The sequence below is a fragment of the Dendrobates tinctorius genome, unplaced genomic scaffold, assembly GCF_039654945.1.
Source record: "Dendrobates tinctorius isolate UK_male_01 unplaced genomic scaffold, ASM3965494v1 ptg000237l, whole genome shotgun sequence".
Lineage (NCBI taxonomy): Eukaryota > Metazoa > Chordata > Amphibia > Anura > Dendrobatidae > Dendrobates > Dendrobates tinctorius.
Genome location: NW_027361904.1, coordinates 7,690,450 through 7,716,895, shown reverse-complemented (window position 1 = coordinate 7,716,895; position 26,446 = coordinate 7,690,450). Strand labels below are relative to the sequence as shown.

Here is a 26,446-nt window from a genome sequence, read left to right as displayed (position 1 = left end):
GAGCGCACTACATACAGATTTATACAGCCACCTACTAGGTGGTCTGTGTGTGTTGCGTCCTCTCATTATCTGTAGTTCTTGGCGAAGGTGCGTCGTGGTTGACACTTGACTTCATATTTCTGTTAATATCTCCGTGCTCCTGTGTTCTCTATCAGAGAATCAAGTCCAGAGTCATCAGCATTTGATCTGCAGGGGGAACAGAAGGCCGCTCAGGTTCAGCAGACTGGGTCACCCGCGATATCATCAGGTTCGGGTAACTTTAGTCTTCTATGGGGCTTCTGATACATGGAGCTACAGCCGCTCTGGTGTCCTGCATGGTTGGCTCCTTCCTGCCTGGATATGGGGCGACTCCAATATCATGACGCTGCCCTGTAAGGACCGCGCTTGCGGCTGCTTCTGGGGCTGGTGGATGGGATACAGCTTGTTGGGTTATTACTGACAGTGTCCCAGTCCGCGTCTCTTCACGGGATAATAACCGGCAGCGGCTCCGGGGATTCCGCCTCTCGTGACGACGTCAGCTCCGATCTAATAGTCGCGTCTCTCTCCATCTGTTGTGTCTTCACAAATACACGAAACAAAGTAAAATCCGAGCAAAAGTGACAGAAAAGAGACGAGTGAAATATCGGGAAAATGGGGCAGATGTCACCGTCACAGACCGGGGTGAGAGGCTGCACTGGTGACGGGGGAAGAAAAGGGGCGAAGAGATAACAAAATATTATAGATCTGCAACATTGTTTCTTCTTTATTCTCATGCTTTGTGTGGTACTGAAAGGGTTAAATAATGACCTGTCAATCATTTCAGAGTGCAGGACTCAGACCATGGCTGACTGGTATGTTCTGCCCTCCGTGCTGCCAGTCAGTAGGGGGGCGCCACAGTGTGGGGTTTTTGGACAGATCCAGTTACTGCTGTTGGGTGAGAGGTAGAGAGTTAACTCGCATGTAAAGTCTACCAATCATACAGGTGATCTGTGATGGGCAAGCGCCCCCTCCCCCAAGGCAGTAAGCTGCCGATTTCTCTTTCTTCCATGCTTTACACTGCAGCTCACACTTAGAGGAAGAAGCACGAGGAGGCGGAGCATCATGAAATGATCACATTTAATGAACAACCTCTCAGTTATATACATCTATAAAAAACTCAGATACGGCAAGGACATTTCTCTCGTAGATTTTTTATCCTTTTTTTTAATACTAGGATGATCGGTATTAAATACTGAACCCGAGAGGGGGAGGAGCTGCGTTACAAAATAATGGTGTCCCCAGAGAGGGAGGGGCTAAAGGTGCGCGATCTCAACACTGCGACATCCCGCTAGGTGCGTCGTCTCAGCAACAGAAAGGCAACATCATGGGGTTCACTTACTTTTACCACCCCTTCACTGGACTTCATCTGATCCTGGGTCTTATGCTCCAGTCACATTCAGAGCTGCTGTTACTCATCGCTTATACTCCAGTCACATCCAGAGCTGCTGTTACTCATCGCTTCTACTCCAGTCACGTCCACAGCTACATTCATAATTCTGAGGCTGGAGGCGTCCCATAATGCACCTCACGCTGGGACAGTGAATTCTGGGAGATGTAGAGTTTTTTTGCAGCTTTGGTTGTGACTGATCACTCAGGATTAGTACATAACATATTACACGCCCCGTCCAATCATCCTGAGAGGTGGATCCGTCGTTGATCGTGGGGGAGGGGATGCTTCTCACATCCTATACACAGGTATCCCGGGGTTTGGGGGATTTTTCAGCTGAATTGACCCCTTTTTTATTAACCTCGGGTGCAGATTTTTTTTTTTTCCATAAAGTGCACAGACAATCTCTGCCTCACTCCAGCGTATTTAAAGGGCTTCTCCGGTGTCTTGTGATATTTTCAGGACTGGTGTAGGGATCGGTCAGGAGTCACAGGGTGAAGGCATTTTCTGCAGAGTTCTTATAGGACCCCCCACGCCTTTCCCATCCCAGGCTGCACTTTCCCTGTCTTCTGGGAGGAGCTTTCTCCTGTGCTCATTGTTGCCCCCTGCTGTGTGATGAGTGTATGGTATATCCAGGAGGTAACTGGGGGTTAAGCTTCCTCTGTAGTCCATGCTGCACCCCGCCCTCTGGCTCTGACACCCGCCTACCCCCTCTATCGGACCAGTCACCATCTAGTATACAGAAGAGGGCACCACCAATTTGTCAGGGGATTGCAGAAGCCAATGTGTGCCCCCCCAGAGACCACCAGGGCAAGTCACGTCTTTCCATCGTTAGCCAATTAGAACCTGGTATTGGTATAATCCTGCTGCCAGAGCGATGCACCGCGCTCGCGGTCCAGAAATCCACCTCTTTGACCATGGCCCCGCCATTACGGATGTGATTTGACGTCATATAGTTACAAAAAGGGATAGTGTAAGATTTTTCAAAAATGGGTGAAAAGCCGGAAATGAAATAAGCAATTCTTCCCAATTCAGCCCTCCATGTTTCCAGCAGCAATGATATCAGGTATTCACCACTGCGACCAATCATGTGACAACATGTAGTGGCAGGGACTGAAGAGGGGAGCGGCAGGGACCTGGAGGCTGGATCAGCAGGGGGTGAAGAGGGGAACGACAGGGACCTGGAGGCTGGATCAGCAGGGAGTGAAGAGGGGAGCGGCAGGGAGTGAAGAGGGGAGCAGCAAGGACCTGGAGGCTGGATCAGCAGGGAGTGAAGAGGGGAGCGGCAGGGACCTGGAGGCTGGATCAGCAGGGAGTGAAGAGGGGAGCGGCAGGGAGTGAAGAGGGGAGCAGCAAGGACCTGGAGGCTGGATCAGCAGGGAGTAAAGAGGGGAGCGGCAGGGACCTGGAGGCTGGATCAGCAGGGAGTGAAGAGGGGAGCGGCAGGGACCTGGAGGCTGGATGAGCAGGGGGTGAAGAGGGGAGCGGCAGGGACCTGGAGGCTGGATCAGCAGGGAGTGAAGAGGGGAGCGGCAGGGAGTGAAGAGGGGAGCAGCAAGGACCTGGAGGCTGGATCAGCAGGGAGTGAAGAGGGGAGCGGCAGGGATCTGGAGGCTGGATCAGCAGGGAGTGAAGCGGCAGGGAGTGAAGAGGGGAGCAGCAAGGACCTGGAGGCTGGATCAGCAGGGAGTGAAGAGGGCAGCGACAGGGACTGAAGAGGGGAGCAGCAGGGACTAAAGAGGGGAGCAGCAAGGACCTGGAGAGGCAGGGAGCTAGAGGCTGGAGCAGCAGGGACTGAAGAGAGGAGCGGCAGGGGTGGAAGAGTCTGAAGAGAGGAGCGGCAGGGGCCTGGAGCGGCAGGGTCTGAAGAGAGGAGCAGCAGGGACTGAAGAAGGGAGCATGGCTTATTTAGTTACTTTAGCACATTTAACCCATTTTTCACAAATCCTGGCTCACCAGTCATACGGTTATGGACTCCACACGTTTTGCAGCTCTGAAGCTTACGAATAAGAACCACATAAAAGCCTCAAAAAGCGCAGACTGCCAGCTCTGACCTCCGGGGTCTGGACTCTAGAGATGATTAAATTTAATTGAATTCACCTTGAATTTAGTAAAAAATGAACATGTGAGTGAATTCCAATTTCAGAGACTCGCTTTGTGTGAATCCAATGGCGGCCGAGTAGGTGGACGATTTCTTACCCTGCGTTTATTAGGCTTTGGGGTTTGTAGAGTTATAATGAGGCACAATTGATTTGCATTGAATAAATTTGATTGAATGTGAATCGAAGACCTGCTAAACCTGGACCTGAGGCGCTGCGCTGGATGCAGCCTTCCAGCAGAGACCTCCCGCCCCCCGGACTGGACCTGGTGATCACGGCGGGGATGAATCCTCTCCACTAACACCACCAGGTCTCGCCAGTGCAACCCCCCCTGCAGAGCGAGTCCGAAAACCATCCCAGAAACCATCCTTGTGAGGGGTCCTCTGAAGACCGTGGCGCCGCAGCCACCGCTGATACAAGGTCATGTGACATTCCATGCGGCAGTGAGACCAGCGACACCCCCTCCTGGGTTTGTTCTAGGACACCATGAAATTGGGGAGAAAATCTCAGAAATGTATGAAAAGTACTGGGATGTAACAGGTCGATTGTTCAGAGTCCATAAGAAAAAGGTTCAATAAATCCAAGGCGCCCGGAGCAGCGCCAATGTCACTTCCCCTCCCCCCGGCAGAGCACCGGAGACTTTAGAATATTTTTTTTCTTTTTTCCTGTGGTATCAAATTAATGAAAAAAATTCATCAGTTTTAAACAAAATTCCAAACTTTATGATGCACAAAATCCGACATTTGGCAAAAAAAAAAAGAAAAATAAAGAAAAATGTAAAAAGGCGCCAACGGTAGAAAGAGGGTTACCCAAGGTTATAGGTGATTTCGTCCTGTGGCTCAGAAGATCCCGGAAGTATTGCGTTACTTCCGGTAGGACGTCGCCGTTGAGTGTTGACCCGGGAAGCACAGCATGGTGGGATAGAAACGTAGCAGTTGCATCTTTGGCATGGCGGTATAGCTGTATGATCCCATGACGATCGTAGCATCCCATCAACCAGAGATCTGTCTGTATGGAGTCTGTGGCTCCCCCCACGGCGATGCTGTGCGGTCTGTGGGTGTTGATGTCGCTCCCCTTGCTCTCGTGGTGGCGGCCGTGGTTTTTCCGTTCACATCGGGTGATGATAGAGTCTCGTTCTCTGCTGTTTGTTCTCTTCGGCGCAGTGCCGCTGTGCCGAGCTCCGTTCTCGGTTGTATTTGTCCATTGCTCCAAGGGAAGAAGAGAATTTTCGTAACCAATGAAGATAACATAAAAATAATTTGTATCCTCCATAACATGTGCAAAATAGAGAAAAATACTGAAAAACTTTATGTAGGAATGCAGCAAAGGAATCTGCAAAGAGAAGAGAGAAAGTTGGTGAGTCCCAACAGATACGTGCGCCGCGCTGTGGTACATGGAGGGTGTAGGATGGTGATGTCACAGCAGGAACGTGCGCTGCGCTGTGGCAAATAATGGGTGTAGGATGGTGATGTCACAGCAGGAACGTGCGCCGGGCTGTGGTACACGATGGGTGTAGGATGGTGATGTCTCAGCAGCAATGTGCACTACGCTGTGGTACATGGAGGGTGTAGGATAGTGATGTCTCAGCAGGAACGTGCGCCTCACTGTGGTACATGATGGGTGTTGGATGGTGATGTCTCGGCAGGATCGTGAGCCTCGCTTTGGTACATGATGGGTGTAGGATGGTGATGTCTCAGTAGGAACTTGCACCTCGCTGTGGTACATGATGGGTGTAGGATGGTGACGTCTCGGCAGAAACATGCGCTGCGCTGTGGTACATGATGGGTGTAGGATGGTGATGTCTCGGCAGGAACGTGTGCTGCGCTGTGGTCCATGATGGGTGTAGGATGGTGATGTCTCGGCAGGAATGTGCGCTGCGCTGTGGTCCATGAAGAGTGTAGGATGGTGATGTCTCGGCAGGAACTTGCACCTCGCTGTGGTACATGATGGGTGTAGGATGGTGATGTCTCGGCAGAAATGTGCGCTGCGCTGTGGTACATGATGGGTGTAGGATGGTGATGTCTCGGCAGGAACGTGCGCTGCGGTCCATGAAGAGATTAGGATGGTGATGTCTCGGCAGGAACGTGCGCTGAGCTGTGGCAAATAATGGGTGTAGGATGGTGATGTCTTGGCAGGAACGTGCGCCGGGCTGTGGTACACAATGGGTGCAGGATGGTGATGTCTCAGCAGGAATGTGCACTACGCTGTGGTACATGGAGGTTGTAGGATAGTGATGTCTCAGCAGGAACGTGTGCCTCACTGTGGTACATGATGGGTGTTGGATGGTGATGTCTCGGCAGGAACGTGAGCCTCGCTTTGGTACATGATGGGTGTAGGATGGTGATATCTCAGTAGGAACTTGCACCTCGCTGTGGTACATGAAGGGTGTAGGATGGTGATGTCTTGGCAGGAACACGCACCTCGCTGTGGTACATGATGGGTGTAGGATGGTGATGTCTCGGCAGGAACGTGCGCCTCACTGTGGTACATGATGGATGTAGGATGATGATGTCATTGCAGGAACGCGCGCCTCGCTGTGGTACATGATGGGTGTAGGATGGTGATGTCTCGGCAGGAACGTGCGCCTCACTGTGGTACATGATGGATGTAGGATGATGATGTCATTGCAGGAACGCGCGCCTCGCTGTGGTACATGATGGGTGTAGGATGGTGATGTCTCGGCAGGAACGTGCGCCTCACTGTGGTACATGATGGATGTAGGATGATGATGTCATTGCAGGAACGCGCGCCTCGCTGTGGTACATGATGGCTGTAGGATGGTGATGTCTCGGTAAGTACGTGCGCTGCGGTACATGATGGGTGTAGGATATTGATGTCTCAGCTGGAACGTGTGCCTCGCTGTTGCACATGATGGATTTATTTGAGTCATTTGAATTTATTTAAGGGTCACAAGAGAAAAAAATCTATACAGCAAAAAGCCAAGAACAATAGTCCTCTTACAATCAGATCTTACCAGATGAGCAAAATCCCAGCTGGAACCAGTAACAACGTGAAGATCCAGGACGCTCTGACTGCCGCTGATCTGACTGTAGGTTCTGGGTCACAAGGTTTGGTGGTTGGAGGTGCCACATAAGTCGTCGTGGTTGTGGTTGTGATTGTCGTTGTTGTCTCTGAAAGAAAGAGATCGATACATTTATGTTATTATCTACCGGAGATTTGTTATAAAGATGATATATAAACTCTGCGATGCTGAGGAAGAGCGGTGAACAATGGGAATCACCGGGTGGAGACATCACTGATCTCGATTTAGTGGCCATTTCCCCAGTGTTCAGGACCAGTTCTTCCACGCGACACCTCGGCTGCATGTTCCTCGCACTACTGTGAGCCACTGGACTGGCCTAAACCTGCTCCCATGGTTGCAGCATCTCTGGACTTTTCATTGGGGATGTTATTGGTCAGTTACACAGGAGCTGCCGGCAGTGGATCTTGATGATTTGCACATTCAGCGGCAGAACCTTCCTCAGATGACCATTAATAACCTCAGTGATAGCAGCTGAGGCCAGAGGTGCTGAGATTTCTGCACAAGGCTCAGCCTCCAGACTGGAGAATGCAGAGGTTCTGAATTTCCTGGCTTTTCCTTCTTGCTGTTGCAATTTCTATGTTGAGGAGCATAACTATCACAACACGAGATAACTCGCAGAAACAGATCGTTCCACAGCGGCACCATCCTCAAACCATCGCTGATCAGACCAATCACTGCCCAGATGAGACCAATCACTGTCCATTCCAATCACTGTCAGTCCAATCACTGATCAGATATTTAAATGAACAAAACAAAACACTTTAAAATGGTTGAATAGCAGACCTGCCTTCCACACTTGCAGGTCAGAAGAGAACATCAATGGTGTGATCTCACCCAGTTCAGTCTGGCAAAGGACTATCCATGGGTGGTCCTGTGAAGCATTCAGTGTCATAGTGCTATATGGATAGCCGCATTTTGGACCCATGTAATGGTGTCAGTTAGTAAAGGAAACCGCTTCCCAGCACATTTCGTCCCTCCTAGGACTCATCAGGGGATATGACAGACCTATTCTAGGACTTGATGATGAGAAAATGGAAACGGTCTTAGGAGCGCAGGAAAGAGACTCAGACAAGAGATGGGGTTTAACCCCATCTCTTGTCTGAGTCTCTTTCCTGCGCTCCTAAGACCGTTTCCATTTTCTCATTGCTCCTATCCTCCATTGGAGGTTTTCGGCTGGAGCTGCGGTGGAGACCTGACATTTTTGTCTGCCCCTGGGATGCTTCCTAAGCGCTCCTCTATGACCGCTTATCACTGACTTCTATTCTAGGACTTAGCCTTGTCGGGAGGCTTCTTGATATCGCCCCGACAAGGCTTTGTCCTTCAGCAGTGGTAGAACATCAATGGAGTGATCTCACCCAGTTTAGACCAGTTGATCTACCTCCTGTATATGCCTGGATTGGGTGGGATCACTCCAATGATGTTCTACGACTGCTGATCTACCTCTTGAATATGCCTGGATTGGGTGCGATCACTCCACTGATGTTCTACCACTGCTGATCTATATCCTGTATATGCCTGGATTGAATGCAATCACTCCACTGATGTTCTACCACTGCTGATCTACCTCCTGTATATGCCTCAATTGGGTGGGATCATTCCATCGATGTTCTACCACTGCTGATCTACCTCCTGTATATGCCTCAATTGGGTGGGATCACTCCACTGATGTTCTACCACTGCTGATCTATATCCTGTATATGCCTGGATTGGGTGTGATCCATCAATTGATGTTCTACGACTGCTGATCTACCTCTTGTATATGCCTGGATTGTGTGGTATCACTCCATTCATGTTCTACCACTGCTGATCTACCGCTTGTATATGCCTGGAATCACTCCATTCATGTTCTACCACTGCTGATCTACCTCTTATATATGCCTGGATTGGGTGCGATCACTCCAATGATGTTCTACCACTGCTGATCTACCTCTTGTTTATGCCTGGATTGTGTGGGATCACTCCACTGATGTTCTACCACTGCTGATCTACCTCCTGTATATGCCTGGATTGGGTGGGATCACTCCACTGATGTTCTACCACTGCTGATCTATATCTTGTATATGCCTGGATTGGTTGCGATCACTCCATTGATGTTCTACGACTGCTGATCTACCTCTTGTATATGCCTGGATTGTGTGGGATCACTCCATTCATGTTCTACCACTGCTGATCTACCTCTTGTATATGCCTGGATTGGGTGCGATCACTCCAATGATGTTCTACCACTGCTGATCTAGCTCTTGTATATGCCTGGATCGGGTGCGATCACTCCACTGATGTTCTACCACTGCTGATCTATATCCTGTATATGCCTGGATTGGATGTGATCCATCAATTGATGTTCTACGACTGCTGATCTACCTCTTGTATATGCCTGGATTGTGTGGTATCACTCCATTCATGTTCTACCACTGCTGATCTACCGCTTGTATATGCCTGGAATCACTCCAATGATGTTCTACCACTGCTGATCTACCTCTTGTTTATGCCTGGATTGTGTGGGATCACTCCACTGATGTTCTACCACTGCTGATCTACCTCCTGTATATGCCTGGATTGGGTGGGATCACTCCACTGATGTTCTACCACTGCTGATCTATATCTTGTATATGCCTGGATTGGTTGCGATCACTCCATTGATGTTCTACGACTGCTGATCTACCTCTTGTATATGCCTGGATTGTGTGGGATCACTCCATTCATATTCTACCACTGCTGATCTACCTCTTGTATATGCCTGGATTGGGTGCGATCACTCCAATGATGTTCTACCACTGCTGATCTAGCTCTTGTATATGCCTGGATTGGGTGCGATCACTCCACTGATGTTCTACGACTGCTGATCTACCTCCTGTATATGTCTGGATTGGGTGGGATCACTCCACTGATGTTCTACGACTGCTGATCTACCTCCTGTATATGCCTGGATTGGATGCGATCACTCCACTGATGTTCTACCACTGCTGATTTACCTCCTGTATATGCCTCAATTGGGTGGGATCACTCCACTGATGTTCTACCACTGCTGATATATATCCTGTATATGCCTGGGCGATCACTCCATTGATGTTCTACGACTTCTGATCTACCTCTTGTATATGCCTGGATTGGGTGGGATCACTCCATTGATGTCCTACAACTTCTGATCTACCTCCTGTATATACCTGGATTGGGTGCGATTCCTCCACTGATGTTCTACCACTGTTGATCTACCTCATATGGGGATATGGGGGATATGTCAAAAGTAAAAGAAAAGTCAAAGATGCTATAGGATCTTTACACGATGAAAATGATCAAATGGTAAGACAGGATGTTGAGAAGGCCGAACTTTTAAATTCCTATTTTGCATCTGTTTTCTCTCAGAAAGGAAATGTAACATCAACTGTTCTTCACTGTCCTATTAAGGGAATAGAACAATCCAGGATATCTATAAACAGAAATGTAGTGAGGAAACACTTAGCTAACCTAAATGAATTCAAGTCTCCAGGTCCAGATGAATTACACCCCAGAGTACAGAAGGAGATAGCAGAAGAAATTTTTGAACCTCTCTCCATAATCTTTGAAAATTCTTGGAGAACAGGAGAAGTCCCAGAAGACTGGAGAAGAGCAAATGTTGTTCCTATCTTCAAAAAGGGGAAGAAGGTGGAAACAGGCAACTATAGGCCAGTGAGTCTGACTTCTATACCAGGAAAGATCTTTTAACAAATCATTAAACAACATGTATGTAAGTACCTGGATAAGAATGAAGTGATTAAACAGAGTCAGCATGGGTTTGTAACTAATAAGTTGTGTCAGAGTAACTTAATTTCCTTCTATGACAGAATCACTGATTGGGTGGATCAGGGAAATGCTGTAGATATAGTATATCTTGACTTCAGCAAAGTATTTGACAAAGTATCTCACACAATCCTTATTGAAAAAATGACTAAGTATGGAATGGACAAGGCAACTGTTAGGTGGATTCATAACTGGCTTGGTGATCGGACCCAAAGAGTGGTCGTAGATGGCTGCACATCCAGTTGGAAGAATGTCTCAAGTGGGGTACCACAGGGCTCTGTCCTGGGCCCTGTATTGTTCAACATCTTGTCCTGGGCCCTGTATTGTTCAACATATTTATCAACGATTTAGATAAAGTAATTGAGGGTGTTAGGGCTGGCGGAACGCACCAAATTATAAAATAATAATAGGTGCGTTCGCAGCCCGGGGTCCACCGTGCAGAGGTGGTATACTGCAGCTAGGTAATGGTGGAGGTATAAAGCGGTGTGGAAAGGTCACAAGTAGGTTACGTCACCCCGTGTGAACAGGAGCAAACTCTGTTAACTCACAGAGCCGCATGTTATGAATGAGTCACCGAAGGAGGAAACAAGAAAAATACAAGCTAAGTCCAGAAAACCGGAGAGGTTGGTAGCTATCGGATTGCAGACCCCTGATCCTATCCACAACAACTAGCAGTAGCCGTGGGAGGTTCCTACGATGCCCTAGACCCCTCGATCACAGCCGGAGAACTAAATAGGCCTAAAGAAAGAAAGGGGAAATCTAAACTGCCCCAGAGCAGACCCCAAAGCAATAGGCAGCCACCAACAAATAATAACGGTGAAGCAAGATGAAAACACTAACACAGATAGAAAGATAGGTTGAGCAAATGATGGGGCCCAAGCTAACTAAAAAGGACAGGATAGAAAAGCTGCTGTCTACAATCCGTAAAAAACCCTACCAAAAAATGTCCCAACCGTCTGATAGGAAAAACAGGCCCTGAAGTCGCTAGGACTTCAAAATGACTATATCAGCACTCAGGTGAATTCTGAAGACAGAGCAAAGAGACAAACTGATCAGAAACAAAAATGGAACTCCAAAAAACAAGGTAAACAAAACAAAACTAATAAGTTCAATAGCAGAGCAAAAACTTATCTTTGGGAAGCAGGAATCAGACTGGTCTCCAAGAATCCAGCAGAAAAATCACCAGCGACTCAGAAGGGCATCGGCTGCCTTATATCCAGTCAGAATTTCCTGTTACCCAGTCATCATCTACCAGATCAGGTGTTTGGTAATCAGCCTCACTACCTTCCTTCACCAGAAGAGGGAGTTCATCAGACATCGTCGGTGAAGGGGAAAATGAACTCACAACAGCCACACTACCGCTGAACATAAATGCCGGGGCCTGTTTAGCTCACAGAGCCCAGCTAAAGCGCGCACAGAAAGCGGCCACAGAACTCTACCCCAAGGACACCAGGTTAAAGTCCCTCTAGACCCTCTGAGCGCGCGGCGTCGCTGCCACGAACGCCGCTATAGACGCTGGCAATGGAGTGTGGAGCACGTGCACTGAGGCGTGCCAAGTCACTGATGATGCCTAAAGCCTGACTCAGACTCTGACCTACCTACACCTAAGCCTGGGTGCTAGCAGGCTAGGCTGCACAACACATGCGTACCAAGGGTAGGGGTTTCATAGTGAGTCAGTCACCAGAGACATTCATACGTGCATACAACACTCACTCCTCATAGTCTGAAATTACAGTCTATCCTAGCGCATGGCCGAGCGGCCATGCGAACCTTTTATAGCCGCGCGCGTCCGGGACCCTCCTGGCTTCTCGGATGGGCCAATCCGAACACGCGCAGGACCTGAGCACGTGACCTTCGATCTCCAATGGGAGATCACTCCACGGGCATACTCAGTGGCCCGAAATGGGGACTTAGTCCCTGAAGAAACTCGCTGCTGAGCAGCATGCATTGCCATAGCTGTGCCAGAGGTGGCAGCAGCAATCAAACCCACAGAGCTGGTCTGGGCAGAGCGCCGCGGCCGACGAGTTTGCTGAGCAACCTCCTCTGCGGCTGGGGAGGAATGGGAGACCGCCGGGAGCAGGGCTCGGGATTCCCGCTGTGCAGCAACAGGAAGCCAACGCCTAACAGAGGGTAAACTGATTAAATTTGCTGATGACACAAAGCTAGGAGGGATAGCTAATACTAGAGAAGAGAGAGAGAGGATTCAAAAAGATATAAATAAACTGGAGAAGTGGGCAGCAACTAACAGAATGGTTTTTAACAGGGAAAAATGCAAAGTACTACATCTGGGCAATAAAAATGAAAAAAGCATATACAGAATGGGAGGAATAGGACTAAGCAACAGCACATGTGAAAAAGACTTGGGTATACTGATTGATCACAGACTGAATATGAGTCAACAGTGTGATGCAGCAGCAAAAAAGGCAAATGCAATTCTAGGATGTATTAACAGAAGCATACAGTCTAGATCACGTGAAGTCATTATTTCCCTCTACTCCTCTTTGGTTAGACCTCATCTGCAATACTGTGTCCAGTTTTGGGCACCACATTTTAAAAAAGACATCAACAAACTGGAGCAAGTTCAGAAAAGAGCGACCGGAATGGTGACCGGTCTGCAAACCCTGTCTTATGAGGAAAGGTTGCAGGATTTGGGAATGTTTAGTTTGCAAAAGAGAAGACTGAGAGGAGACTTAATAGCTGTCTACAAATATCTAAAGGGCTGTCACATTGTAGAAGGATCAACTTTATTCTCATTTGCACAAGGAAAGACTAGAAGCAATGGGATGAAACTGAATGGGAGGAGTCACAGATTAGATATTAGAAAAAACTTTTTGACAGAGTGATACAGGCTGCCACGAGAGGTAGTGAGTTCTCCTTCAATAGAAGGCTTCAAACAGAGGGTGGACAGACATCTGTCTGGGATGATTTAGCGAATCCTGCTTTTGCAAAAGGGGTTGGACCAGATGGCCCAGGAGGTCCCTTCCAACTCTACGATTCTATGATTCCTGTATATGTCTGGGATCACTCCACTGATGTTCTACCACTGCTGATCTACCTCCTGTATATGTCTGGATTGGGTGAGATCACTACTGATCTTGTTATATGACTCTGCCAGGCTTTACACAGGTCGCCAACCTCCAATATTGGCAGCACTTCTGACCTGCAAGTGTGGAAGGCAGCTCTGCTTTTCAACCATTTTAAATAGGGTTTAGTTGTGCTCATTTTAATATCTACATTAAATGTTAAGTTTTATATTTCTTGCTGATTCTACATTATCTAATCTGGATGTTAGGTGTCAGGTTCCGGGCACTGCACAGCGGGAATCCCGAGCCTTGCCATCGGCGGTCTCCCATTCCCCTCTGGTCACAGTGGAGCCTGCTCAGCAGACTCCACGATCCCAGCGTTCTGTCCACACCAGCATTGTGGGTTTGGTAGCTGCTGCCACCTCTGGTCCAGTTATGGCAATGCAGCCTGGCCAGCAGCAAAAGACTCCAGAGTCTAAGTCTTACCTTCGGTCCACTGAGCATGCTCATGAGACGATCTCCCATTGGGGATTGGGAGTCACATGCTCAGGTCCTTCTCCAGTTCTGATTGGTCCATCAGGAGGATCAGGAATGTCCTGGAAGGGCACGGCTATAAAAGGTTCGCATGGCCGCCTGCCCGCCATGCGCTATGATAGACTCTGAGGCTAATGTATTTAGTGTATGTATGATGATGGATGAATGAGCCTGGTGACTGAAGCATTATAATTCGTCTGCTACAGTAGCGCCGTGCGCCGTGTGTGCGCTTTCCAGCACCGTTTGTTAGGCTGGTTAGTGGCATCCGTCAGGGCAGACACTGCACATGTTGCAATAGTGGTTCACACCACCGTGACCTGTGACGCTAACAGGTTGCGGTTGTTCGCCGGCTGGTATGTGTTACGTGAAGTAACGGAGCTCGTGCCTGCTAGCACCGGCTCAGTGGTTACGCACCGGTGTCCGGCTTTCCTCCTACATGCCTTTTCCGCATTGTTCAGCAGCAATTGGTCACCTCTGCATGGTGGGCCCTGGGATGCGAACGCACCTTATATATTATTTCATCTTTATTACTTGGTGCGTTCCGCCAGCCCCGTAACACTGGGACTTCTATCCTTTATTTTTTTTGCAAAAATCAAACTTGCTATTGCTGCAATCACCAATCAGGCCAATCACTGTCCAGACCAATCACTGATCAGGCCAATCACTGTCCAGACCAATCACTGATCAGGCCAATCACTGATCAGGCCAATCACTGTCCAGACCAATCACTGTCCAGACCAATCACTGTCCAGACCAATCGCTGTCCAGTCCAATCACTGATCAGGCCAATCACTGTCCAGTCCAATCACCGGTCAGACCAATCACTGATCAGGCCATTTACCGTCCAGACCAATCTCTGATCAGGCCAATCACTGTCTAGTTCAATCACTGATCAGACCAATTACTATAACTCTGTGATGACATCATCAATTAGACACAATAAATATAACTTTTTGTCACTTTGTTGTGATTTTTGATTTCTTTTCTGATGACGTCACAATCTTTCGAGTGAGTAATACCATATGGTAACGATGTAGGACGCTGAACACCGGGTAATAACCTAATAGTTGGGCCGCGATCTACTGTACGTCGTAAATCCAATAATCCGGCCACCGCACTTTATAAATTAGAGGCTTTGTATGTGGAAGTCGACCATCTGTGCAGTGAACGCCATCCATCTTCATCTATAAGGAGACGTCACATCCCATCAGTCATGTCTTCGCGGCATAATTCATATCATAAATCCGCTTCTCTCCACCCCCCGGGACTGGAACGCACATTCTGCTCCAAATAACAAGACTTTCCCCAATGGCCAGGAGTCAATTACGAGGGAGCGCGGATGATAATTATGATCTATGGCTTGTTAGTGCTTCAGTCCTGCCCCGTGTACGCCAAGCACCTCAGCGAGCAGCGGCCCGGACGGGAACCTGTGGATTTTAAATGAAGTTTCTTATTGATGAAGTCGCATCTGCTAAACTGCACGAAGTGCTGACAAATAAGGGAAAAGTGGCGCAATGTGTAAGACTCCAAAGCATCATGGGGCAGACCAGGGGCGAAACTGGGGGCATCACTGGAGTGCAAATCTGGGGGCATCACTGGAGTGTGAAACTGGGGGCACCATCAGAGTGCGAAACTGGGGGCACCATCAGAGTGCGAAACTGGGGGGCATCACCAGAGTGCGAAACTGGGGGGCATCACCAGAGTGCGAAACTGGGGGCACCATCAGAGTGCAAAACTGGGGGGCATCACCAGAGTGCGAAACTGGGGGCACCATCAGAGTGCGAAACTGGGGGCACCATCAGAGTGCGAAACTGGGGGCACCATCAGAGTGCGAAGCTGGGGGGCATCACCAGAGTGCGAAACTGGGGGCACCATCAGAGTGCGAAACTGGGGGGCATCACCAGAGTGCGAAACTGGGGGCACCATCAGAGTGCGAAACTGGGGACACCATCAGAGTGCGAAACTGGGGACACCATCAGAGTGCGAAACTGGGGACACCATCAGAGTGCGAAACTGGGGGCATCACCGGAGTGTGAATCTGCGATCATCATCGGAATCCGAAAATGGGGGCATCACCAGAGTGCGAAACTGGGTACATCACAGGAGTGCAAAACTATGGGCATCATAGTGTAAAACTACGGTCATCACCAGAGTGCGAAATGGAGGGCACTGCCAGAATGCGAAACTGAGGGCATCACCAGAGTGGAGAGCTGAGGGTTTCACTGGAGTGCGTAACTGAGGGCATCACCAGAGTAGAGAGCTGAAGGTTTCACTGGAGTGCGTAACTGAGGGCTTCACCGGAGTGCGAAACTGGGTACATCACTGGAGTGAAAAACTACGGGCATCACCAGATTGCGAAACTGCGGGCATCACCGGAGTGTAACTAAACAATATACAGCATGTATTGGGCCCCATGTCTTCATCAATGCATAACATCTGGCTCCATTGTCTCACCATGCATCACTGTTGGCCCCTCGTCCCCAGTGTATAACATCCGGCCCTTCGCCCCCAGTGTATAACATCTGGATTCTCACCCATCGTGTGTGTAATATCTGGCCCCATTGTCTATGATGTATAATATCCAGCCCCTGACCCCGTTTTATAACATCCTGCCCCATTGCACCCCAGTGTATAACATCCAACCCCACTGGCCCCAGTGTTTAACATCTGGCCCCTCGTCCCCACCGGTGTATAATATCTGGTCCCCAGTATATATAATCGGATTCTCGACTCCCAGTGTATAACATCTGGTCCCCACCCCGATGCATAAAATCTGGCACCACTGCCCCCAGTATATAACATCCGGCCCCTCGCTCCCTAGTGTATAGTGTACAACATCCGGCCCCTCGCCCTCCAGTGTATAACATCAAGCCCCACGCTCCCGTACAACATCCGGCCCCTCACCCTCCAGTGTATAACATCCAGCTCCTCGCTCCCTAGTGTACAAAATCCAGCCCCTCGCCCTCCTGCGTATAACATCCAGCCCCACGCTCCCTGGTGTACAACATCCAGCCCCTCGCCCTCCTGCATATAACATCCAGCCCCACGCTCCCTGGTGTACAACATCCGGCCCCTCGCCCTCCAGTGTATAACATCAAGCCCCACGCTCCCTGGTGTACAACATCCGGCCCCTCGCCCTCCAGTGTATAACATCCAGCTCCTCGCTCCCTAGTGTACAACATCCAGCCCCTCGCCCTCCTGCGTATAACATCCAGCCCCACGCTCCCTGGTGTACAACATCCGGCCCCTCGTCCTCCAGTGTATAACATCAAGCCCCACGCTTCCTGGTGTACAACATCCGGCCCCTCGCCCTCCAGTGTATAACATCCAGCCCCACGCTCCCTGGTTTACAACATCCAGCCCCTCGCCCTACTGCGTATAACATCCAGCCCCACGCTCCCTGGTGTACAACATCCGGCCCCTCGCCCTCCAGTGTATAACATCAAGCCCCACGCTCCCTGGTGTACAACATCCGGCCCCTCGCCCTCCAGTGTATAACATCCAGCTCCTCGCTCCCTAGTGTACAACATCCAGCCCCTCGCCCTACTGCGTATAACATCCAGCCCCACGCCCCCTGGTGTACAACATCCGGCCCCTCACCCTCCAGTGTATAACATCCAGCTCCTCGCTCCCTAGTGTACAACATCCAGCCCCTCGCCCTCCTGCGTATAACATCCAGCCCCACGCTCCCTGGTGTACAACATCCAGCCCCTCGCCCTCCTGCATATAACATCCAGCCCCACGCTCCCTGGTGTACAACATCCGGCCCCTCGCCCTCCAGTGTATAACATCAAGCCCCACGCTCCCTGGTGTACAACATCCAGCCCCTCGCCCTCCTGCGTATAACATCCAGCCCCACGCTCCCTGGTGTACAACATCCGGCCCCTCGTCCTCCAGTGTATAACATCAAGCCCCACGCTTCCTGGTGTACAACATCCGGCCCCTCGCCCTCCAGTGTATAACATCCAGCCCCACGCTCCCTGGTTTACAACATCCAGCCCCTCGCCCTACTGCGTATAACATCCAGCCCCACGCTCCCTGGTGTACAACATCCGGCCCCTCGCCCTCCAGTGTATAACATCAAGCCCCACGCTCCCTGGTGTACAACATCCGGCCCCTCGCCCTCCAGTGTATAACATCCAGCTCCTCGCTCCCTAGTGTACAACATCCAGCCCCTCGCCCTACTGCGTATAACATCCAGCCCCACGCCCCCTGGTGTACAACATCCGGCCCTTCGCCCCCTGGTGAAATCCTTATAAACAGGGAGGAAATGGTTGAGGAGGTAAAAGTGGCTGGGACCCTAGGAGGTAGCGACCATGCTATTTTAGAATTTTGAATAACTAGAGGAGGAAGACCTGTGAAGACTCAGACGTCAAGGTTAGATTTCAGAAAGGCAGATTTTAAGGGATTCAGAAAGAGAATCGGAGGGATCCAATGGCTGGATATCCTTAAGGACAAAAATGTCCAGGAAGGATGGGAAATCTTGAAAAATGAAATTCTCAAAGCACAGTCATTAACAATTCCGAAAAGAGGGAAGAATAGGAAGCATTTAAGGAAACCAGGATGGATGAACACAGAACTTAAGCACATGCTAAAAATGAAGAAAGAAATGTTTATCAAATGGAAAGAGGGAGGCATATCTAAAGAAGAATATAATGCTGTCTGCAGAACCTGCAGGGCACAAATCAGATTATTAAAGCTGACAATGAATTGAGGCTTGCAAGAGATGTCAAAAGCAATAATAAAGGATTTTGAGGATATGTCAAAAGTAAAAGAAAAGTCAAAGATGCTATAGGATTTTTACAGGATGAAAATGATGAAATGGTAAGACAGGATGTTGAGAAGGCCGAACTTTTAAATTCCTATTTTGCATCTGTTTTCTCTCAGAAAGGAAATGTAACATCAACTGTTCTTCACTGTCCTATTAAGGGAATAGAAGAATCCAGGATATCTATTAACAGAAATATAGTGAGGAAACACTTAGCTAACCTAAATGAATTTAAGTCTCCAGGTCCAGATGAATTACACCCCAGAGTACTGAAGGAGATAGCAGAAGAAATTTTTGAACCGCTCTCCATAATCTTTGAAAATTCTTGGAGAACAGGAGAAGTCCCAGAAGACTGGAGAAGAGCAAATGTTGTTCCTATCTTCAAAAAGGGGAAGAAGGTGGACCCAGGCAACTATAGGCCGGTGAGTCTGACTTCTATACCAGGAAAGATCTTTGAACAAATTATTAAACAACATGTATGTCAGTATCTGGATAAGAATGAAGTGATTAAACAGAGTCAGCATGGGTTTGTAACTAATAAATCATGTCAGACTAACTTAATTTTCTTCTATGACAGAATCGCTACTTGGGTGGATCAAGGAAATGCTGTAGATATAGTATATCTTGACTTCAGCAAAGCATTTGACAAAGTATCTCACACAATCCTTATTGTAAAAATGACTAAGTATGGAATGGACAAGGCAACTGTTATGGATCCATAACTGGCTTAGTGATCGGACCCAAAGAATGGTCGTAAATGGCTGCACATCCAGTTGGAAGAATGTCTCAAGTGGGGTACCACAGGGCTCTGTCCTGGGCCCTGTATTGTTCAACATCTTTATCAACGATTTAGATGAAGGAATTGAGGGTAAACTGATTAAATTTGCTGATGACACAAAGCTAGGAGGGATAGCTAATACTAGAGAAGAGAGAGAGAAGATTCAAAAAGATATAAATAAACTGGAGCAGTGGGCAGCAACTAACAGAATGGTTTTAACAGGGAAAAATGCAAAGTACTACATCTGGGCAATAAAAATGAAAAAAGCATATACAGAATGGGAGGAATAGGGCTAAGCAACAGCACATGTGAAAAAGACTTGGGTATACTAATAGATCACAGACTGAATATGAGTCAACAGTGTGATGCAGCAGTAAAAAAGGCAAATGCAATTCTAGGATGTATTAACAAAAGCATACAGTCTAGATCACGTGAAGTCATTATTGCCCTCTACTCCTCTTTGGTCAGACCTCATCTGGAATACTGTGTCCAGTTTTGGGCGCCACATTTTAAAAAAGACATCAACAAACTGGAGTAAGTTCAGAAAAGAGTGACCAGAATGGTGACCGGTCTGCAAGCCCTGTCTTATGAGGAAAGGTTGCAGGATTTTAGCTTGCAAAAGAGAAGACTGAGAGGAGACTTAATAACTGTCTACAAATATCTCAAGGGCTGTCACATTGCAGAAGGATCATCTTTATTCTCATTTGCACAAGGAAAGACTAGAAGCAATGGGATGAAACTGAATGGGAGGAGACACAGATTAGATATCAGAAAAAACTTTTTGACAGTGAGGGTGATCAATGAGTGGAACAAGCTGCCACGAGAAGTGGTGAGTTCTCCTTCAATAGAAGTCTTCAAACAGAGGCTGGACAGATATCTGTCTGGGATGATTTAGCGAATCCTGCTTTGAGCAGGGGGTTGGACCAGATGGCCCAGGAGGTCCCTTCCAACTCTACGATTCTAACATCCGGCCCCGTGCCCTCCAATGTATAACATCCAGCCCCTCACTCCCTGGTGTACAACATCCGGCCCCCTGGTGTACAATATCCGGCCCCTCGCCCCCTGGCGTGGTGTACAACATCCGGCCCCTCACTCCCTGGTGTACAACATCCAGACCCTCGCCCCCTGGTGTACAACATCCAGCCCCTCGGTGTATAACATCCAGTACCTCACCCCCCGGTGTATAACATCCAGCCCCACTTCCCCCCGGGTATAATATACGGCCCCTTGCCCCCCGGTGTATAACATCTGGCCCTTAGTACCCCGTTGTATAACATCAGTATCCTTGTCAAGCCCCTCGCACCCTGGTGTATAACACCAAGCCCCTTGCTCCCAAATGTACAACATCTGACACTTCACCCTCCAGGGTATAATATTCGACCCCTGGTGTATAACATCTGCCCTCCCCTGGTGTATAGCATCCAAACTGGTTGCCCCCGATGTATAACTTCTGGCCCCTCGTCCCCCAGTGTATAACATCCAGCCCGCTTGCCCCCGGTGTATAACATTTGGCCCATCGCCCTTGGTGTCTAACATCCAGCTCCTTGCCCTTGGTGTATAACCTCTGGCCCCTCGCCCCTGTCATTACTACCATGTGACAAATTGGCTCGTGGTGCAGAGCTCACTGATGCCAGTGCGGTCCTGTAATAGGAGCCACCGGGTAAAAAGTCCATATATTACATTTCTTACTCCTGTATGTTCCCTGTGAAGAATATTGGAGACATAATTCCATGTCGATCATCTGTATACTATTGGGCATGGAATTATAAAAAGTCCTTCAGCACATGCTGTGGTAACATAACACCTGGCCAGTTTCAAACAAAGGGATTCACACCCCCTCTAGGTGGTATGCAACCTTCTACAGGAAGACCCCCTGTGGATCCAAGCCATGCGGCCAGAGTCCTTTGTTCAGCCAGCGAGGATTTCATAAATGAGTTATGGAGATACTATACATCCTAGCTGTGCATCGTATATATGTCCGAGATCCCCAGAATAGGGCAAGCGCCTGCTTGGGTCTAGAGTCACTCTAACGCACGGGAAAAAGGATACATAGAGCAGCCAGTAGTAGCTAGGTAGCAAAATTGTGTTTAGTCTATGAGTAGCAGAGGCCCGGTCGGATCCGATGGAGCCAGAACCGCTGCCCTAGGACCTCCCAGAAAGGTGTTATGAGCTTTCATAGGTTTTGGGAAATTTATCTTCCAACCTCCAGGGAAGGGGGTTTAGGTTCAGCCGAGAGGGCAGGAAGGGAAGTGACTCAGGGCTCAGAGGGTTAAATGATTGTGTGAAGCATTTCCTATTGCTTTTTCTCTGGAAGGTCGGGAGGACAGCGTGTGAGGACAAGTCACACACAAAGGGCACCATAAGCCTCCCATGTGGCAGCACCACCCAGCAAGCCAGGCTTTTCAACTAACTGGTAACGGGCTATATGTTCTGGTTATACCCTTTGTCCTACCACTATTGTATTTGCATATCTGACCATTGTTTATATAGTTGGGATGCTCTTTTATCTCGATCCACAAATCCACACGTTCGTTTCTTGGCCAAAAACACGCTACTTGGGGCTGGTTTCTGGCCCCATATAACCCTGATAACGGACCAAGCATATATCGACAGTCCTACCGGGCTGATAAGGTTCTGCTTCACTGTGGCTAGTGAAAGGGGCCTCTCAGGGTTGTGGGCGAGTGTGGTGCCACGTTAGTGACTGCATGGACCACCTTCGCTCCCTCCCTGTACCTCCCTGGGCCCATGCGGACAAGGAGGTGTCAGTGTAAAACTGTGCCATGTTGACCTTACGTGTCTCCACGGGGTGCGGAATATTGGTACAAGTGGGGAGATCTTAAGATGTGATCCCGCTGACGTAATATTGATGTCAGAAGAGGTGCGACTCCTTCACGTTTCCTCACATTCCCTATCACCCTATATTACTGAGAAGTGGAAGAAACCGAAGCAACTCAGCCACGAAGAGGAGACTCTATAACATTACAGAGCAGGGAGCCAAATTCTGAGGAGCAGAGGGCAGAAAACTCACCACCGCTCTGCTGACCTCATGACTGCAGAGTCCAGAGCCCATCTTGGAATCAGCACAAACACTGTGCCTCCCCCGGGAGCTTCATGGCCGAGCAGCTGCATGCAGCCGTACATCACCAAGCACAATGCTGAGCGTCGGATGCAGTGGTGTAAAGCCGCCACCACTGGACTCTGGAGAGGACGTGTTCTGATGGTGGAGGAGGATAATGCTATGGGCTGTTATCACTTATCAGGGGGCGGCCTCGGACCTTCAGCTCCAGAGATGGGAAATCTTATTCTTCAACACAAGGCATTGTGGACAATTGTAGCTTCCAGCTTTGTGGGAACAGTTTGGGGAAGACCCTTATCTGCCCCCCATGATGGTAACCAGTGGCTTAGTGAGAAGATTTGTGGCCTACAATGCTACACGGAATGACTGATAAATTGATCCCATGTTCAGCCCGCAGTGAAGTTTCGCGGCCCTTATATCACTCGGGGGTTGTAGATCTGCCCCACTGTATTCCGAGGAGACGTCGTCTTTTTTCTAAATTTCTTTGTCTTTTCGCTTTGGATCTGAAGAAGGAAAACATCTGCTATAAAGGAAGACAAGGAATTTTCAGAGCAGATTTCTGCCATCTTGGGAGGTGCTACTCTGCAATGTCTCAGCTTCACGTGATGCCACCAAGGGGTTAAGTGGTCTGCTCTATGTGAGGGGCTTTCATTATTTGCTCATTAGGCTTTAATTACTCTAATACACAGGACATGGAGGTCAGCAGTCTCCCCTCCCCCAGGTGGAGGCTTTAATGATATCCTGGCGGGGAGGGGAGGGAAGGCCGCGCTGCGCAGACATCACTTTGATGTGCAGCATTAATAATTAGAATATAATATATAATGTTTATGAGGCCGTCACAGAGCGAGGCCCTGGGGTGGAAGGAGCAGGAGGAGCAGAATTTATTATACACAAATAACTGGGATCTGTCCAGGCGACGAACGTTCCCACCGCCGCACACGTCCCATCTGTTCCCTGTACGAGACGTGACATCCACGCCGCTCATCCCTCCACTAAGTGCAAGCATCTTCCAGGCCCTGAGCAGAGACATATGTTCATCCGTGGCCCGGATCCAGATCATCATACTCAAGTCTTATACTCAAGGCTTCACTCACTTCACCTACAAAATGAAGAAAGTACCGAGGTCACAGCCCCCGCGGGTCCTCAGGGTCCCACGGAAAGAAAGGACCCAGATATATTTCACACATTCAGACTCTTCAATGGAAGGTTTGAGCTCAAGGCAAGAGCTAATCATCTCTGCATGGTGGAAAAGGAGCAATGGTGGAGAAAACTAGAATGGGAGGAGGGGAAGACAGGAAGGGAGTAAAGAGGAGAAACAAATAGGAGGAGAAAAGAAGAGGATATGAGAAAAAGAAGAGGAGAGGAGATGAGGAAAAAAAGATGAGAAATAAATAAGAGAGGAGAAAAAGAGGATAGGAGAAAAAAGAGAAGAGGAGAAAAGAAGAGGAGAAAAAAGAGAAACGAGGATATGAGAAAAAAAAAGGAGAAAAGAGGTGGATAGGAGAAAAGCATAGGAGAGGACAAAAAGAGGAGTGAAAGAGGAGAGGAGAAAAAGAGGAGAAAAAAAGAGGAGAAAAAAAGAGGAGAAAACAAGAGGAGAAAAAAAAGAGGAGAAAAAAGAGGAGAAAAAAAGAGGAGAAAAGGGGAAAGGAGAAAAAGAGAAGAAAAGAAGACAGGAGAAAAAAAGAGAAAAGAAGGGGAAAGGAAAAAAAGAGGCGAAAAGAAGAGGAGAGAAAAAGGAAAGGAGAAAAGACGAGAGAAAAAGAGAGGAGAAAAAAAGAGGAGAGAAGAAAAAGAGGAGAAAAGAAGGGGAGAGACAAAAAGAGGTTAGAAAAGGAGAGGAGAAAGGAAGGAGAGAAAAGATGAGAAGCGTAGAGAAAGGAATGAGCCAACAGGTAGAACATGAGAGAAGAGGAAAAAAGAAAATATGGGAGAAAAGACAAGGACAAAAAAGGAGAGGAGAGAAGATTAGGGACGAGAGAGCAGGGAAAAATAGCAGATGAGAGGAGAAGAGAGAAGAGGAGAGCAAAGAAAGGGAAGAAAACAGTGAGTGAAGAAACCAGAGAAAAGAAAGGAAGAGAAGGGAAGAGGAGAGAGAAGAGCATTGGAGGATCTAAAAGATAAAGATGCAAACAGGAGAGAAGAGGATGGAAAAAGAGAAGAAAAGACGGGCAGAGAGGAGAAAATGAGACAAAAAAGTAGAAAAGAAAAATGGAGAGGAGAAGAGACAACAAATGTGAGAATAAACTAAAAGGAGAAAATAGCAAAGAAAATGGAAGCGAAGAATGGAATAAAGAATAACAGAAGAAAGAAGGAGAGGATAGAAAATCAAATGAGAAGAGAAGGAGAGAGATGAGGAGAAGTGGGGAGAGAAGGAGGAGAAGAGGAGAAACAGCACGGAGGTTATAGCATCAGTAGGTCCGTCCTCTGGACACACACCATGCAGGTACTAAGTAGAGTAGTAGGTCCAGGGCTCAGTGGCAGTAAAGATGTTGTCCTAAGTCAGAAGGTCATCACCTATCCATGATATTGACACTGTCATCAGGTGGCTGTCATTGGGTTTACACTATAATGGGAAGTCGTGATAATCCAGCCGCCAGTGGGCACCTCGGAATGATGGTCACGTTACCATGTCTACTTCTACCTCGTGTAAACTGCTGTGTGCACCGGTCATAAACCACAAATATGGTGCGACCTCCAGGACCGGTCTACCCAACACTATGCTCTTATCAGGAGGAGTACTGGATCGTATCTCCGCCGTTCAGTCCACGACATTGCTCTAGACTCCGGGTCCCAGACCCACCTGTTTTCTGGGCTTCCGTTGTGATGTACTTGGGCTCCTCTGTCCATGGCGTAGCATGAGCGGCCACGCTCCAGTCACTCCAGGTGCCGATCTCATAGTCCTTAGCTGCCACTTGGATTATGTACTCCTTACCAGCGTACGCGTCAGTGATTGTGTGCGACGTCCCATCCGATAACTCCACCTGTGCAACCAAAAAACACAAAAGTGTCGGAACACAACTGGAGAAAATCACACTGGACATGTAGGGAAGCAAAGTTATATTCTTGTACATAGGAGCAGTATTAGGGTATGTGCACACACTGCAGATTCACCTGCGGGTTTTTTCCCGCAGAACCGCAGGTAAAGTGACCTGCGGTTTTGCTGCGGTTTGGCCTGCGGTTTTGCCCTGCGGTTTGACACCTGGACAATGGAATAGGTGGCAAACTGCAGCAGAATCCGCAGAAACAATTGACATGCTGCGGAAAAAAAACTGCAGCTTTTCCGCAGGTAAAAAACCGCAGCGTGAGCACAGCGGTTTTGAAAACCCATAGGCTAACATGGTAAAGTACCATGTCTGCGGAACTGCTGCAGTTCTGCAGGGCCAAAACCGCAGCGTGTGCACATACCCTTATAGTAGTTATATTCTTGTACATAGGGGGCAGTATTATAGTAGTTATATTCTTGTACATAGGGGGCAGTATTATAGTAGTTATATTCTTTTACATAGGGGTAGCATTATAGTAGTTATATTCTTGTACATAGGGGGCAGTATTATAGTAGTTATATTCTTGTACATAGGAGCAGTATTATAGTAGTTATATTCTTGTACATAGGGGGCAGTATTATAGTAGTTATATTCTTATACATAGGAGCAGTATTATAGTAGTTATATTCTTGTACATATGGAGCAGTATTATAGTTGTTATATTCTTGTACATAGAGGCAGTATTATAGTAGTTATATTCTTGTATATAGGAGCAGTATTATAGTAGTTATATTCTTGTACATAGGGGCAGTATTATAGTAGTTATATTCTTGTATATAGGAGCAGTATTATAGTAGTTATATTCTTGTACATGGGGCAGTATTATAGTAGTTATATTCTTGTATATAGGAGCAGTATTATAGTAGTTATATTCTTGTACATAGAGGCAGTATTAT

At 48.2% G+C, this 26,446-nt stretch overlaps 1 protein-coding gene across 3 annotated transcripts in view; it reads right to left on the bottom strand.

Annotated features, from left to right (window-relative positions):
* Window positions 1-1,076: 1,076 nt before the first annotated feature.
* The window catches only part of CNTFR (ciliary neurotrophic factor receptor), a 483,759-nt gene continuing 458,389 nt past the window's right edge, over window positions 1,077-26,446 (bottom strand). For 2 of the 3 annotated variants that reach the window (XM_073556705.1, XM_073556706.1), the window contains 2 exons: window positions 25,307-25,487; window positions 6,475-6,635 (listed from right to left, as the gene is read on the bottom strand). In XM_073556705.1, the coding sequence (XP_073412806.1) occupies window positions 6,475-6,635; window positions 25,307-25,487 (342 nt within the window). Of the gene's footprint in view, window positions 4,837-6,474; window positions 6,636-25,306; window positions 25,488-26,446 lie in introns of those variants that run through there. The other variant, XM_073556707.1, reaches the window with a different exon arrangement.